This window comes from Amblyomma americanum, chromosome 7 (genome assembly GCF_052857255.1).
Source record: "Amblyomma americanum isolate KBUSLIRL-KWMA chromosome 7, ASM5285725v1, whole genome shotgun sequence".
Taxonomy (NCBI): Eukaryota; Metazoa; Arthropoda; class Arachnida; order Ixodida; family Ixodidae; genus Amblyomma; species Amblyomma americanum.
This window is the reverse complement of record NC_135503.1, coordinates 176,693,364-176,710,758: the sequence shown is the minus strand read 5'-3', so window position 1 is coordinate 176,710,758 and position 17,395 is coordinate 176,693,364. Positions and strand designations below refer to the sequence as shown.

Below are 17,395 nucleotides of genomic sequence, written 5' to 3'. Positions count from 1 at the left end.
TCTACCCTTTCCAGATGCACCCAGCGTAGCTGACGCACTGCAGATCGTACGCGCTGCAGTTATCTTCTGATGACGTAGGAGACATTCTGTCAACTCAAAAAACGGTGCTTGAACACTTTGCCGTTGCGCCTGCCGCCGCTGCCGCTGCCCGATGAGTGAAGAAGATGACGCTCTTCCAGGCTTTATGAACGGTCAGGAGGGGGCGTAGCTTGAATATGCTGGTCGGTAGCGGGTCTACCTTTGCCAGATGCACCCAGCGTAGCTGATGGACTGCAGATCGTACGCGCTGCAGTTATCTTCTGATGATGTAAGAGACATTCTGAAACTCAAAAAACGGTGCTTGAACACTTTGCCGTTGCGCCTGCCGCCGCTGCCGCTGCCCGATGAGTGAAGAAGATGACGCTCTTCTAGGATTTATGAACGGTCAAGAGGGGGCGTAGTTTGAATATGCTGGTCGGTAGGGTGTCTACCTTTGCCAGATGCACCCAGCGTAGCTGACGGAATACAGATCGTACGCGCTGCAGTTATCTTATGGTCACGTAGGAGACAATCTGTCAAGTCAAAAAACGTTGCTTGAACACTTTGCCGTTGTGCCTGCCGCCGCTGCCCGATGAGTGAAGAAGATGAAGCTCTTCCATGCTTTATGAATGAGCAGGGGGGGGGTGTAGCTTGAATATGCTGGTCGGTAGCGGGTCTACCATTTCCAGATGCACCCAGCGTAGCTGATGGACTGCAGATCGTACGCGCTGCAGTTATCTTCTGATGATGTAAGAGACAATCTGCCAAGTCAAAAAACGTTGCTTGAACACTTTGCCGTTGTGCCTGCCGCCGCCGCCGCTGCCCGATGAGTGAAGATGACGCTCTTCCAGGCTTTATGAATGGTCAGGAGGGGGCGTAGCTTGTATGTGCTGGTCGGTAGGGGGTCTACCTTTGCCGGATGCACCCAGCGTATCTGACGGACTGCAGATCGTACGCGCTGCAGTTATCCTCTTATGACGTAAGGGACAATCTGTCAAGTCAAAAAACGTTGCTTGAACACTTTGCCGTTGTGCCTGCCGCCGCCGCCTCTGCCCGATGAGTGAAGAAGATGACGCTCTTCCGTTCATTATGAATGGTCAGGAGTGGGCGTAGCTTGAATTTGCTGTTTGGTAGGGGGTCTACCTTTGCCAGATGCACCCAGCGTAGCTGACAGACTGCAGATCGTACGCGCTGCAGTTATCTTATGGTCACGTAGGAGACAATCTGTCAAGTCAAAAAACGTTGCTTGAACACTTTGCCGTTTTCCTGCCGCCGCTGCCCGATGAGTGAAGAAGATGAAGCTCTTCCATGCTTTATGAATGAGCAGGGGGGGGGGGGGGGTGTAGCTTGAATATGCTGGTCGGTAGGGGGTCTACCTTTGCCAGATGCACCCAGCGTAGCTGATGGACTGCAAATCGTACGCGCTACAGTTATCTTCTGATGACGTAAGGGGCAATCTCTCAAGTCAAAATACGTTGCTTGAACACTTTGTCGGTGTGCCTGCCGTCGCCGCCGCTCCCGATGAGTGAAGACGGTGACGCTCTTCAAGGCTTTATGAACGGTCAGGAGGGGGCGTAGCTTGAATATGCTGGTCGGTAGGGGGTTTACCTTTGCCAGATGCACCCAGCGTAACTGACGGACTGCAGATCGTACGCGCTGCAGTTATCTTATGATGATATAGGAGAAAATCTGTCAAGTGAAAAAACGTTGCTTGAAAACTTTGCCGTTGTGCCTGCCGCCGCAGCCGCTGCCCGATGAGTGAAGAAGATGACGCTCTTCAAGGCTTTATGAACGGTCAGGAGGGGGCGTAGCTTGAATATGCTGGTCGGTAGGGGGTCTAGGTTTGCCAGATGCAAAAAGCGTAGCTGACAGACTGCAGATCGTACGCTCTATAGTTATCTTCTGATGACGTAGGAGGCAATCTCTCAAGTCAAAAAACGTTGCTTGAACACTTTGCCGTTGTGCCTGCCGCCGCAGCCGCTGCCCGATGAGTGAAGATGACGCTCTTCCAGGCTTTATGAATGGTCAAGAGGGGGCGTAGTTTGAATATGCTGGTCGGTAGGGGGTCTACCTTTGCCAGATGCACCCAGCGTAGCTGATGGACTGCAAATCTACGCGCTACTGTTATCTTCTGATGACGTAGGGGGCAATCTCTCAAGTCAAAATACGTTGCTTGAACCCTTTGTCGTTGTGCCTGCCGTCGCCGCCGCTCCCGATCAGTGAAGACGGTGACGCTCTTCAAGGCTTTATGAACGGTCAGGAGGGGGCGTAGCTTGAATATGCTGGTCGGTAGGGGGTCTACCTTTGCCGGATGCACCCAGCGTATCTGACGGACTGCAGATCGTACGCGCTGCAGTTATCCTCTTATGACGTAAGGGACAATCTGTCAAGTCAAAAAACGTTGCTTGAACACTTTGCGGTTGTGCCTGGCGCCGCCGCCGCTGCCCGATGAGTGAAGACGATGACGCTCTTCCATTCATTATGAATGGTCAGGAGGGGGCGTAGCTTCAATTTGCTTGTTGGTAGGGAGTCTACCTTTGCCAGATGCACCCAGCGTAGCTGCCGGACTGCAGATCGTACGCGCTGCCGTTATCTTCTGATGATGTAGGAGACAATCTGTGACGTCAAAAAACGTTGCTTGAACACTTTGCCGTTGTGCCTGCCGCCGCTGCCAGATGAGTGAAGAAGATGACGCTCTTCCAGGCTTTATGTATGGTCAGGAGGGGGCGTAGCTTGAATATGCTGGTCGGTAGGGTGTCTACCTTTGCCAGATGCACCCAGCGTAGCTGACGGACTACAGATCATACGCGCTGCAGTTATCTTATGGTCACGTAGGAGACAATCTGTCAAGTCAAAAAACGTTGCTTGAACACTTTGCCGTTGTGCCTGCCGCCGCTGCCGCAAATAGAGGAGTGAAGATGACGCCCATCCAGGCTTTATGAATGGTCAGGAGGGGGCGTAGCTTCAATATGCTGGTCGGTAGCGGGTCTACCATTGCCAGATGCACCCAGCGTAGCGGACGGACTGCAGATCATACGCGCTGCAGTTATCTTCCGATGACGTAGGAGACATTCTGTCAACTCAAAAAACGTTGCTTGGACACTTTGCCGTTGTGCCTGCCGCCGCCGCCGCTGCCAAAGGATTGAAGATGACGCTCTTCCAGGCTTTATGAATGGTCAGGAGGGGGCGTAGCTTGAATATGCTGGTCGGTAGGGGGTCTACCTTTGCCGGATGCACCCAGCGTATCGACGGACTGCAGATCGTACGCGCTGCAGTTATCTTCTGATGACGTAGGAGACAATCTGTAGAGTCAGAAAACGTTCCTTGAACACTTTGCCGTTCTGCCTGCCGCCGCCTCCGCTGCCCGATGAGTGAAGAAGATGACGCTCTTTCAGGCTTTATGAACGGTCAGGAGGGGGCGTAGCTTGAATATGCTGGTCGGTAGGGGGTCTATCTTTGCCGGATGCAATCAGCGTATCTCACGGACTGCAGATCGTACGCGCTGCAGTTATCTGCTTATGACGTAAGGGACAATCTGTCAAATAAAAAAACGATGCTTGAACACTTTGCCGTTGTACCTGCCGCCGCCGCCGCTGCCCTATGACTGAAGAAAATGACGCTCTTCCAGGCTTTATGAATGGTCAGGAAGGGGCGTGGCTGGAATATGCTGGTCGGTAGGGGGTCTTACTTTGCAAATGCACCCAGCTTATCTGACGGAGTGCAGATCGTACGCGCTGCAGTTATCATCTTATGACGTAAGGGACAATCTGTCAAGTAAAAAAGGATGCTTGAACAATTGCCGTTGTGCCTGCCGCCGCCGCCGCTTCCCTATGTGTGAAGATGACGCTCTTCCAGGCTTTATGAATGGTCAGGAGGGGGCGTAGCTTGAATATGCTGGTCGGTAGGGGGTCTACCTTTGCCAGATGCACCCAGCGTAGCTGATCGACTGCAGATCGTACGCGCTGCAGTTATCTTCTGATGATGTAGGAGACATTCTGTCAAGTCAAAAAACGTAGCTTGAACACTTTGCCGTTGTGCCTGCCGCCGCCGCCGCCGCCAGAGGAGTGAAGAAGATGACGCTCTTCCAGGCTTTATGAATGGTCAGGAGGGGGCGTAGCTTGAATAAGCTGGTCGGTAGGGGGTCTACCTTTGCCAGATGCACCCAGCGTAGCTGACGGACTGCAGATCGTACGCGCTGCAGTTATCTTCTGATGATGTAGGAGACATTCTGTCAAGTCAAAAAACGTAGCTTGAACACTTTGCCGTTGTGCCTGCTGCCGCCGCCGCTGCCCGATGAGTGAAGAAGATGAAGCTCTTCCATGCTTTATGAATGAGCAGGGGGGGGGGGGGCGTAGCTGGAAAATGCTGGTCGGTAGGGGGTCTTCCTTTGCCAGATGCACCCAGCGTATCTGACGGACTGCAGATCGTACGCGCTGCAGTTATCTGCTTATGACGTAAGGGACAATCTGTCAAGTCAAAAAACGATGCTTGAACACTTTGCCGTTGTGCCTGCCGCCACCGCCGCTGCCCAACGACTGAAGAAAATGACGCTCTTCAAGGCATTATGAATGGTCAGGAGGGGGCGTAGCTGGGATATGCTGGTCGGTAGGGGGTCTTCCTTTGCCAGATGCACCCAGCTTATCTGACGGACTCCAGATCGTACGCGCTGCAGTTATCGTCTTATGACGTAAGGGACAATCTGTGAAGTCAAAAAACGTTGCTTGAACAGTTTGCCGTTGTGCCTGCCGCCGCCGCCGCTGCCCTATGAGTGAAGAAGATGACGCTCTTCCAGGCTTTATGAATGGTCAGGAGGGGGCGTTGCTTGAATATGCTGGTCGGTAGGGGGTCTACCTTTGCCGGATGCACCCAGCGTATCTGACGGACTGCACATCGTACGCGCTGCAGTTATCATCTGATGACGTACGAGACAATCTGTCAAGTGAAAAAACGTTGCTTGAACACTTTGCCGTTGTGCCTGCCGCCGCCGCCGCTGCCAGAGGAGTGAAGAAGATGACGCTCTTCCAGGCTTTATGAATGGTCAGGAGGGGGCGTAGCTTGAATATGCTTGTCGGTAGGGGGTCTACCTTTGCTAGATGCACCCAGCGTAGCTGACGGACTGCAGATCGTACGCGCTGCAGTTATCTTCTGATGACGTAGGAGACATTCTGTCAAGTCAAAAAACCTAGCTTGAACACTTTGCCGTTGTGCCTGCCGCCGCCGCCGCTGCCCGATGAGTGAAGAAGATAAAGCTCTTCCATGCTTTATGACTGAGCAGGGGGGGGGGGTAGCTTGAATATGCTGGTCGGTAGGGTGTCAACCTTTGCCAGATGCACCCAGCGTAGCTGACGGACTGCAGATCGTACGCGCTGTAGTTATCTTCTGATGACGTAGGAGGCAATCTCTCAAGTCAAAAAACGTTGCTTGCACACTTTGTCGTTGTGCCTGCCGCCGCCGCCGCTGCCCGAAGAGTGAAGACTGTGACGCTCTTCCAAGATTTATTAATGGTCAGGAGGGGGCGTAGCTGGAATATGCTGGTCGGTAGGGGGTCTTCCTTTGCCAGATGCACCCAGCGTACCTGACGGACTGCAGATCGTACGCGCTGCAGTTATCTGCTTATGACGTAAGGGACAATCTGTCATGTCAAAAAACGATGCTTGAACACTTTGCCGTTGTGCCTGCCGCCGCCGCCGCTGCCCTATGACTGAAGAAAATGACGCTCTTCCAGGCTTTATGAATGGTCAGGAGGGGGCGTAGCTGGAATATGCTGGTCGGTAGGGGGTCTTCCTTTGCCAGATGCACCAAGCTTATCTGACGGACTGCAGATCGTACGCGCTGCTGTTATCGTCTTATGACGTAAGGGACAATCTGTCAAGTCAAAAAACGTTGCTTGAACACTTTGCCGTTGTGCCTGCCTCCGCCGCCGCTGTTTATGAGTGAAGAAGATGACGCTCTTCCTGGCTTTATGAATGGTCAGGAGGGGGCGAAGCTTGAATATGCTGGTTGGTAGGGGGTCTACCTTTTTCCGGATGCACCCAGCGTATCTGACGGACTGCAGATCGTACGCGCTGCAGTTATCTTCTGATGACGTAGGAGACAATCTGTCAAGTGAAAAAACGTTGCTTGAACACTTTGCCGTTGTGCCTGCCGCCGCCGCCGCTGCCAGAGGAGTGAAGAAGATGACGCTCTTCTGGGCTTTATGAACGGTCAGGAGGGGCGTAGCTTGAATATGCTGGTCGGTAGGGGGTTTACCTTTGCCAGATGCACCCAGCGTGGCTGACGGACTGCAGATCGTACGCGCTGCAGTTATCTTCTGATGATATAGGAGAAAATCTGTCAAATGAAAAAACGGTACTTGAAAACTTTGCCGTTGTGCCTGCCGACGCTGCCGCTGCCCGATGAGTGAAGAAGATGACGCTCTTCCAGGCTTTATGAACGGTCAGGAGGGGGCGTAGCTTGAATATGCTGGTCGGTAGGGGGTCTAGCTTTGCCAGATGCAAACAGCGTAGCTGACGGACTGCAGATCGTACGCGCTACAGTTATCTTCTGATGACGTAGGAGGCAATCTCTCAAGTCAAAAAACGTTGCTTGAACACTTTGCCGTTGTGCCTGCCGCCGCCGCCGCTGCCCGATGAGTGAAGAAGATGACGCTCTTCCAGGCTTTATGTATGGTCAGGAGGGGGCGTAGCTTGAATATGATGGTCGGTAGGGTGTCTACCTTTGCCAGATGCACCCAGCGTAGCTGACGGACTACAGATCGTACGCGCTGCAGTTATCTTACGGTCACGTAGGAGACAATCTGTCAAGTCAAAAAACGTTGCTTGAACACTTTGCCGTTGTGCCTGCCGCCGCTGCCGCTAATAGAGGAGTGAAGATGACGCCCTTCCAGGCTTTATGAATGGTCAGGAGGGGGCGTAGCTTCAATATGCTGGTCGGTAGCGGGTCTACCATTGCCAGATGCACCAAGCGTAGCGGACGGACTGCAGATCATACGCGCTGCAGTTATCTTCCGATGACGTAGGAGACATTCTGTCAACTCAAAAAACGTTGCTTGGACACTTTGCCGTTGTGCCTGCCGCCGCCGCCGCTGCCCGATGATTGAAGAAGATGACGCTCTTCCAGGCTTTATGAATGGTCAGGAGGGGGCGTAGGTTGAATATGCTGGTCGGTAGGGGGTCTACCTTTGCCAGATGCACCCAGCGTAGCTGCCAGACTGCAGCTCGTACGCGCTGCAGTTATCTTCTGATGACGTAGGAGACATTCTGTCAACTCAAAAAACGTTCCTTGAACACTTTGCCGTTGTGCCTGCCGCCGCCGCCGCTGCCCGATGATTGAAGAAGATGACGCTCTTCCAGGCTTTATGAATGGTCAGGAGGGGGCGTAGCTTGAATATGCTGGTCGGTAGGGGGTCTACCTTTGCCGGATGCACCCAGCGTATCGACGGACTGCAGATCGTACGCGCTGCAGTTATCTTCTGATGACGTAGGAGACAATCTGTAGAGTCAAAAAACGTTCCTTGAACACTTTGCCGTTGTGCCTGCCGCCGCCTCCGCTGCCCGATGAGTGAAGAAGATGACGCTCTTTCAGGCTTTATGAACGGTCAGGAGGGGGCGTAGCTTGAATATGCTGGTCGGTAGGGGGTCTATCTTTGCCGGATGCAATCAGCGTATCTCACGGACTGCAGATCGTACGCGCTGCAGTTATCTGCTTATGACGTAAGGGACAATCTGTCAAATAAAAAAACGATGCTTGAACACTTTGCCGTTGTACCTGCCGCCGCCGCCGCTGCCCTATGACTGAAGAAAATGACGCTCTTCCAGGCTTTATGAATGGTCAGGAAGGGGCGTGGCTGGAATATGCTGGTCGGTAGGGGGTCTTCCTTTGCAAATGCACCCAGCTTATCTGACGGAGTGCAGATCGTACGCGCTGCAGTTATCATCTTATGACGTAAGGGACAATCTGTCAAGTAAAAAAGGTTGCTTGAACAATTGCCGTTGTGCCTGCCGCCGCCGACGCTTCCCTATGTGTGAAGATGACGCTCTTCCAGGCTTTATGAATGGTCAGGAGGGGGCGTAGCTTGAATATGCTGGTCGGTAGGGAGTCTACCTTTGCCAGATGCACCCAGCGTAGCTGATCGACTGCAGATCGTACGCGCTGCAGTTATCTTCTGATGACGTAGGAGACATACTGTCAAGTCAAAAAACGTAGCTTGAACACTTAGCCGTTGTGCCTGCCGCCGCCGCCGCTGCCCGATGAGTGAAGATGACGCTCTTCCAGGCTTTATGAACGGTCAGGAGGGGGCGTAGCTTGAATGTGCTGGCCGGTAGGGGGTCTACCTTTGCCAGATGCACCCAGCGTAGCTGACGGAGTGCAGATCGTACGCGCTGCAGTTATCTTCTGATGATGTTGGAGACAATCTGTCAAGTCAAAGAGCGTTGCTTGAACACTTTGCCGTTGTGCATGCCGCCGCCGCCGGTGCCCGATGAGTGAAGAAGAAGCTCTTCCATGCTTTATGAAGGAGCAGGGGGGTGTAGCTTGAATATGGTGGTCGGTAGGGTGTCTACCTTTGCCAGATGCACCCAGCGTAGCTGACGGACTGCAGATCGTACGCGCTGCTGTTATCTTCTGATGACGTAGGAGACAATCTGTCAAGTCAAAAAACTTTGCTTGAACACTTTGCCTTTGTGCCTGCCGCCGCCGCCGCTGCCAGAGGAGTGATGATGACGCTCTTCCAGGCTTTATGAATGGTCAGGAGGGGGCGTAGCTTGAATATGCTGGTCGGTAGGGGGTCTACCTTTGCCAGATGCACCCAGCGTAGCTGACGGACTGCAGATCGTACGCGCTGCAGTTATCTTCTGATGATGTAGGAGACATTCTGTCAAGTCAAAAAACGTAGCTTGAACACTTTGCCGTTGTGCCTGCTGCCGCCGCCGCTGCCCGATGAGTGAAGAAGATGAAGCTCTTCCATGCTTTATGAATGAGCAGGGGGGGGGGGGCGTAGCTGGAAAATGCTGGTCGGTAGGGGGTCTTCCTTTGCCAGATGCACCCAGCGTATCTGACGGACTGCAGATCGTACGCGCTGCAGTTATCTGCTTATGACGTAAGGGACAATCTGTCAAGTCAAAAAACGATGCTTGAACACTTTGCCGTTGTGCCTGCCGCCGCCGCCGCTGCCCTACGACTGAAGAAAATGACGCTCTTCAAGGCATTATGAATGGTCAGGAGGGGGCGTAGCTGGGATATGCTGGTCGGTAGGGGGTCTTCCTTTGCCAGATGCACCCAGCTTATCTGACGGACTCCAGATCGTACGCGCTGCAGTTATCGTCTTATGACGTAAGGGACAATCTGTGAAGTCAAAAAACGTTGCTTGAACAATTTGCCGTTGTGCCTGCCGCCGCCGCCGCTGCCCTATGAGTGAAGAAGATGACGCTCTTCCAGGCTTTATGAATGGTCAGGTGGGGGCGTTGCTTGAATATGCTGGTCGGTAGGGGGTCTACCTTTGCCAGATGCACCCAGCGTAGCTGACGGACTGCAGATCGTACGCGCTGCAGTTATCTTCTGATGACGTAGGAGACATTCTGTCAAGTCAAAAAACGTAGCTTCACTGTAAAAAAAGTGTGTAAAATTACAGGCGTTTTTGCAGAAATTTACTGTTGCCGCACGGAAAAAATCTGTTACTGGAAAAAACAGAAAGGTGATCAAGCAAAAAAACAGACATTTTCTGTTTTTGACCGCCGTGGTCTAGTCACGTGCGTATCTATTAAGAAGTAAGCTACGAATAATGCACCTGAACACCTTAAAAACATCCGTTTATTTTTTAAAGCCTAGAGTGTAGTAAACTAAATTTTTCGCACAACTAGTACTATGTGGTTGCTTTTGATGCGGAGCTGCACTTCGCAAGATGACTTCCGCATGAAGAGGGGCTTGGTGTCTTCGTGCATCGATTTATTCGTTTCATTTGGAAAGGTGAGTGAACAAACAATCTCTGCCACTTGATACAGACAGTGTGATTTGCTTTGTGTCACCGGTGGAAATCTCTAAACTATATTGTAGATGTTGCGTGCGATGGAGGTGGATTACTGTAGCGAAATATTAAGGCATGGGCACATAGCTCGCATCTCACTAAATAGCGGGAAAGCCCTAGCCCTGCGTAACTTTCATCCTCCGCCTTGCGGTTTCAAGCTGCCTACGCTCCGTAAACTGTTCATGGTGAAGGTGCAGCTTTGACACGCAGTTAAAAGTTAAAACGAACAGGACGAGCGCTCACGCGCGAATCACTAGCCGCCGCGGACGCCGCCGTAGTGGCAAGCGTCGTGTGTCTATTCCATATTTCATTGTGCTAGCTTCTAAATCGTGCCGCGGCCTCGCTACCGCAACCACGCAGCCCTTAATTTTCATCGCATTCACGATTGCATCTAAAGGCTAACTGAAATCTTTGCAGCGTGTTTTAACGTGGTGTGTGCGTTAAATTTGAGATCTGCCAGGGCTCGGGTTCTCGCTTGAGCTTCGACTCGCGGCATTGGCCGCCGCGCCGACTGTCGTCATTCGGCCGGCGCACCGGCCACTCGCGCGAGCCGAACCAGTCTCGCGAGATTCCAGCCCTGCGCCAGCTTGTCGTTTCGAATGCAGCGGCATCGCATCTTGCTCACGCGGAGCTACGGCTGAGCGGAGGCCGTTCGGCTCACGGTATCTTTGAACTCACGAGTGTTCAGACTCTGCATGCGTACGCGAACTTTCTCGAGTAAACAAAGCTGCGGTCTTGGCCCTTGCCTAGCTGTCGACAAGCAACGTCGACCCGGAGGTGGATCGTTCGTTTCCAGCTTTGCGGTTGCTACGCGGCCTGCGCTCCCCCGTGTATTGCGGTGGAGCATGTCTTCGCCTCAGTAGGCTCGGCGGCCTGGTCGCCGCCGCTGTATCGGCATAAGCGTCAAATAGATTCCACACGGCTTTTGCTATGGCTGTGAAATATAATCTGAAAATTTTAATGTTGAATATGCTGTTTGATCTGTTTGTCGGCTAATGAGACTACCATATTGGACTATATCACGTATTACGGACAGTTCTGGACGGTGAGATGCATGTTATGCGGGGAACGGGTCGTCGGTCACCCGCACGTGTCAGTTCTCTTCGGAGGCTGGCGCAGAATTGCAAACGGCGTAGATGCTTGACAGCATGCTTAAATTACAATGAAATGAACACTACCTGAACTCGAGGTAGTAAAGGACTAAATACTGACACTTAATTACCGACCCTTAATTAGCGATAAACAATTAGTGAATAAAATGGCTATAAATGCTCCGAATGTAATCAGACGAACGGTATTTGACCTGGAGGTAGTAAAGGAGAAATGGTGGCCTCTGATAAGTGACCCTTCATTAGTCAAAAGCAATTAGGGAATTAAATTACCAGAAAATCAACCAAATCAACAGTACTTGGACTTGACATAATAATTTAACAATTCTGTAGTACCTGACTAGTGACCGCTAATTAGTGAAGATTAATTAGTGACTTAAATAACCAAAATTCTCCAAATGTAATCAAATTAACAGTACTTGAACTGGACATTGCAGAGAACTAAATATACTTGTATTGAATAAAACTGATTACTTATAATCAGTTTTGGTCCAGTTTGGCTGAGGTCAATTTTTGGGTGAACATGCTGAAATTTGGCGGTGGCCCGGGCACCAAATTCCAAGTTAACTCATGTTCGGGTCATGGTTGCCCTTGTTATGGCTATCATGTATAGGCACAGTGTCATCACTATGCTGTTAGTACATCGTATGAACCAGGAATGCAGTATTTTAACATCTTAAGTAATGACGGTCCAATCAAGTGCATTGAGCTCGACAGCTTGCTTGACAACACACCATTAATCCAGTACAACCTTGCCCGCTGCAGTTATCCTGTTTTTGTTTTGAAGCATGGATTACTTGATGGAGTTTGAACTGTGTTTCAGATAGCTGCAATGGAGTTGGAACAACGAATTTCCAACTGGCTGCCAGCCCTGGACAAGGAGATTGTAGAGCTGACAGTCCAGAAGCTGCAGCAATGTGGTGTAGAGTCCCTGGAACATCTGAAGTATGTGGTTGAAGAGGATTTGCAATTTTTAAAGCCCATCAGCAGAAGGATTCTTCTTGAAAGGTTTCACTCAGCGGCTACGCCCAACCCACCAGTGTCACTTTCTCCCAACGACATTCAATCGCCTACAAGCACACAGTGTGCAAGTTTTTCTACACCTTGGGAGGTTTTCCCACCACAGCTTATGAAGGCTTGCCAAGAAGGGAAGCGTCCAGTAAAGAGCGACTTGAATGAAATGGTACGACTTGTGAGTGACCATATTCTTGCCATAAACAGGAAGCCAGGTCGCAAGATCTTGAGGGCCATCGCAGCTGAAATTGTGAGCCATTACCCGAAGACATTCGAGGACACCCTAAATGGGGCAGTAATTGGCTCGGGTATTGAGACACTCTTGTGGAAACTTGAAAACGGTGTTAACAACAAACGAAGGCCAAGCTCTGAGCAGCCACATCAGTTCGAACCGGACGATGAACTGGACTTGAGTGTCAAACGAGTGAAGATTCAGAGAGACTCATATGGGTGTGTGGCATGGCAGCCAAAGCCTCCATCTGACGAGACTGCTGACTCACAGGAGAAGAAAAAGGACGACTTGCTGTCGCAGTTCAGGCTTGTGTTTCCAGATGAGACCATGGTTGCACAGCTCATGTCAGAGACTTATGCATCACAACGTCAGCTTATCAATGCATCCAAAAATATTCGAGACATTGAGCGAAGCTGGCCATTTCTGTTTCAGGCAAAGCACCTGACCAACCACGTAAACATCTTGCTAGGCTCAAATGTTGCAAAGACTTTCGATGACCGACTAAAGACTGTTGGACGGCAAGTTTTTCGTTACGCACACAGCCAAGTAAAAAAAGAATGTGTGAAGTCTTGTCTCCAAGAAATAGAAGCTGCCAAAACTAACAGGAAGTCAATGGCAGTTGAATACGAAGCCATGCCACTACTACTGCTCGCAATCTTCAGAAGACAAAGAGCTGTTTTACAAGCTAACAGAGGTAAAAACTGATAAATGTAGTTTGCATTATTTCCTTGCAGTCGTCGCACGTTAATGCACAATGTGAAGTGTCCCATTAATTTATTCCTCCCAATAATCAAGTCAGCACTGCCTTTTATAACAGTAGTGCAGTGATTGTTTTACCCACGTCTCTAACATTTGTACTGAGATAACAGAAAAATCTGGAAGTTTTATGTCAACCTTGCCCATAAACAAAAATTTATCCTCAAAGCCAGCAGACTTGCTGCGGTGTGTTTTAGCGTGCGACGCAATGGTAACTCATATTTAAGTGAAATGGCCTCTGTGTTGAGGACTTAAGGCACCATTTTTATTTTATTACATGCCATTGACTGATCCTAATGCTAATGCACGTGTGAATTGGATTTTTCATATAAGGAGATGGCCAGCGACGATGACTTGGGGGATCTGCCAAGCTGTCCTTTCATCTGCGCGAAAGGTAAGATACTGATGACTGACTAAAGGGGCAGTTCTTAAAAAAATTGCTGAAAAATGCACTAAATGGTGCTACCTTGTCCGAAATGCAAATCTTTATTTTATTAGAAAAATGTATGCAATTTATTAAAAGACACTTCCCGCTGATTGAAATGCTTAATGAGTATTGCTGGCTCGATGTGCCTATCATATATAGGTCAATGCAATCTTCGTCGTTATCCCTTCCTCGTTATTCACTTATCCTCCTAAACCTAATGGTGATGGACCCACCCCTCTGAATAAAGACTTTACGTGTAACTGAAAGACGTAATAAAAAAAGGACAAAGCGAATAATAATGCTTCCTTCCAACTCTTTTCCAGGATGGACTTTTCTCACTGCTAATTCATACACAATCTGCGTGGACACCCATCCAGTGCTTCATGCATCGAAGCCAGACGAGGCCTTCAAGCTGCTGTTCTTTGCCCATTTTGCTTTTAACATCCAGTACCAGAAGGAGACGAGCCTGTGCTTGGAATTCACACAGAGGTAAGAACTGAAGCCAATGTTCACTCACCTGTACACTTGCCTGACGTCACAGCACGCCCTGTGCAAATGCATACTGCAGTCTGCCAATCTTCCAGAACCTTATTTAGAAAAGCGGTTACTACGCTGCTAAACTGAGTGTACGCGAAGAAAATGCACTTCAACTGAAAAGCTTTTTGAACAGTGTGCGTGTTCATCGAGAATATCATATTGTCAATGAAGTTTGCTTATAGAGGTGAAAGTTGGCATTTCTTCAGTTTGGCATTGAACGAGCACTGGGACGCAATAATGCTAAAGATATTTGGTAGTGTGCTGTAGTATAGGAGCAGCAGCGAAGAAAATTTGCTTTAAGGTAGGGAGTTTTAGCAACATTGTAGTACAAGAAATTAATAATTGATTTACCATTGACTGACGTAATAACATGCCCTCATTATCCAGTCTCATTTTTGAAAATATGTGTCAAACAGCGAGACGTCATAAAGAAACCTTTTATCTCTATAGTTAACAGTACAGCAGCAGCTTGGGATCACGCCTGTGTGCTGTCTATTAGTTCTGCTGGAAGGCTAATGCAAGAGCATACAGACAAGGATGCATTCTAGTAAATGTGAAGGTCGGAGATCAGGTATTTTGTTTGTTTTGTTATAATAAAGCACAACACCAAAAACAAAGCAAGTGACAAGCACGCAACTGTATTATAAACGTTAATTTTTTTTTAACCTTTGCAGCCTTCTATTTTAAAAAGTGTGAGAAATGCGCCGGTGCTTTCTATTGTGCTGGATTGTACTGCAAAGTGGACATTATGTACCTCATAAGGATGAATAATTAGATGATTAATCAGCTTAAATTAGCTAACAAACTTTACTATTTCTGCTTTTTAAAGGGAAGGTTGTATTGCAAAATTTATCTGGCAACATCGAAGGTTAAGCTTATTTTTAAATTTTGTTACTCGGCAATGTATTTCAAAGTATCGAAGGAAACCTCGTTCAATTGGCTGGCCCACTTCACCTATCTATACAATGCCGTAACTGCGCATCGTATTCTTGCCGAAATCTAGTTAACTTATACATCATAAAAATACACTAACTGTGCCTGTACTTGCTGCATGCATTAGAAGTGCGAGAAGCGATTTTTCTATGAATATGCAATGGTGGAAAGCTGACTCAACGAGCTTTCGTATGTGTATTTTTGTTGGTCGATGTCTGGAATGATACTGCCATTTAGGAGTATTTAAAAACAGCTCATATTCAAAGTTGACGACCATCAATTTTGCAACATAACCTACCTTGCTTCTGAGATGAAAAATAGAAAAGTCAGTCAAAGTTAATTATGTAACTACAGATACATTTGAGGCACCTAATGTCTGCCTTGCTGTACAGTCCAGCTCAGAAGACCACACCGACGTAGCTAAGTATTTAAAACATACCTTCAAAAGTGACAAAAATCACCCTGTATATAAAATATCAATCGGAAGGAAAAAAATGTCTCTCCCGCTCTTTTTCTGCCGCATCTCACACACACACTTAAGGTAATGGAATCGGGGTACGGATTTCAGGCTATTTTTTATGAGAGAGGGGTGCGTCCTGACATGGCAAACCGTTGTAGCAAGGTAGGCAAAAGAGACCTAACGTTTTATTAAAGCACGTTTCTCCTTGTTTTATCCGTTCAATCCTCCTCCATTCATAGGGCCACATGTACTGTAGTGGCTATGAGTTCCTAGGGCGCATAAGCTACGAACTAGTCCGACACTTTTATCATTACCCACTGGATCAAAACCTCACTTGTGGAGATGAAAGTCGATCTCAAGTAATTCAATATGTGGTAGTAAAATGAGGTGATCACTGAGAAGCAAGGTGCTTAAATGACTTCAGTAGCATCCTAGATACTTCTGTTTCCAATGGTACCTGTATGACCGGAAACTCCAACACATGCCTCGTAAACAATGACATTGTAGAAGCATCGTATGCTCTTTCCGCCCAGCACTGCCTGTGAGTCATTCTGATCTGTGGTTGTTGATAAAACGAATCTTGCTACTTTATCGCTATGAGGAGCTTGAAAAGAAGGTTTGAGCAGCAAAGTGATGCCTCACAAAGCTAGAGTTTTATTTCTGGGTGGGAACAGGTAAGATATTAGTGTTTTATTTTTACTTAGCTTTTACCCCTCACAACGTAGCGGATCATATATGAGACCTGATTTTTTTAACACATCCGCCCTTGTCAGAGTGGTTGTGCAAGTGTAGAACGAATATATTTTTGTCTTTCAACTATAAAAATTAAGTTTTTGTGCCTGGTCGTTAGTGATAGCTTGTGGCTCTTTGTTTCAGGGCTATTGCAGGTATTAATCCTGCAAGAGGAACAAAGGTGCAAAAGAATGGCGGGAAGCAGCACTGCCTGTCATCAAGAGTGGCTGCACTCGTAACGGCTTTGAAAGACTATGACTTTTAGATTTTTGTTTCTGTTGCTTGTGTTGTATAACATTTTATTATGTTGGGCTAAGAAATAGTCTTCGAGCTATAGAAGACTGCTGATGCTGATGTGACTTTCGATTTAATAAAGTGTTCATTCATATCAAGCTGCTTGGCTTTTGGTTCTCAGGCAATGCTATACTGATGAAAATCAGTGTTGTGCAAACGTTTCATATTTAGATATTCTTAAATTACTTCACGCAACTTCCCTCGAGCAACGAATTATGCAATATCACACTTTCATTGGCATAAACGACGCAAAGTTCGTATTTGTAATTTAATGAGCCCTTGTGCTTGCACAGAAACCGTATTTTGTGCGGGGAAAAAAATTGTAATAAAAGAACAACTAATAGTAAACAGAACATTGCAAGAATTTCAAATATATTTTCTGCAAACCAAAAAGAAAATTGTGTGTAAATTAACAGGGCAGCCAAAAACAGACAACTAAACTCAATTGGCAGTCACAGATTTTCTGTACATGATAGAAAAGAAACATTGTAAAATAACAGAATAACTGAAAACAGAAAAGTGAATTTCACAGATTTTCTGTACATGACAGAAAAGAAACACTGTAAAATAACAGAATAACTGAAAACAGAAAAATGAATTTCACAGACATTTTACAAGCTTTCAGTAAATAATGAGAAAGAAAGACCTGAAAATCACAGACTTGCTTTGAAACAGAAAATGAAATTTCACAGAAATTTTACAGGGATTTTCGGTAAATGATAAAAATCTAACATTGTAAAATAACCGAAAAACTGATAAACGGAAAACAGAACTGTACAGACATTTTCTGGCAGGACAGCTGCCAGAAAATGTCTGTTTTTTTTGGAAAAAATTTTTTACAGTGTTGAACACTTTGCCGTTG

The 17,395-nt window shown here is 48.1% G+C and overlaps 1 protein-coding gene across 3 annotated transcripts; it reads left to right on the top strand.

Moving 5' to 3' along the window:
- Positions 1-9,802: 9,802 nt before the first annotated feature.
- LOC144096769 (uncharacterized) lies at positions 9,803-16,739 on the top strand. 3 transcript variants are annotated; one of them, XR_013306850.1, is made up of 5 exons: positions 9,803-9,981; positions 11,972-13,088; positions 13,484-13,544; positions 13,901-14,066; positions 16,384-16,739. XR_013306850.1 is itself a non-coding variant. In XM_077629648.1 (4 exons), the coding sequence occupies exons 1-4, from the start codon at positions 9,880-9,882 to the stop codon at positions 16,502-16,504; spliced, it is 450 nt and encodes a 149-aa protein (XP_077485774.1). In that variant the 5' UTR covers positions 9,821-9,879; the 3' UTR covers positions 16,505-16,722. The 3 variants fall into 3 exon arrangements, 2 of the variants coding, with proteins under 2 accessions (XP_077485774.1, XP_077485775.1); XM_077629648.1 differs by lacking the exon at positions 11,972-13,088 and having other exon boundaries at positions 9,821-9,981; positions 16,384-16,722; XM_077629649.1 differs by lacking the exon at positions 9,803-9,981 and having other exon boundaries at positions 11,706-13,088; positions 16,384-16,588.
- The last annotated feature ends 656 nt before the right edge of the window (positions 16,740-17,395 follow it).

Coding starts and splice junctions, on each gene's coding strand:
- LOC144096769 (XM_077629648.1), top strand. CDS start 9,880: ATGTGGTTGCTTTTGATGCGGAGCTGCACTTCGCAAGATGACTTCCGC. Junction 9,982..13,483: donor TATTCGTTTCATTTGGAAAG/GTGAGTGAACAA, acceptor TTTTCATATAAG/GAGATGGCCAGCGACGATGA. Junction 13,545..13,900: donor TCCTTTCATCTGCGCGAAAG/GTAAGATACTGA, acceptor ACTCTTTTCCAG/GATGGACTTTTCTCACTGCT.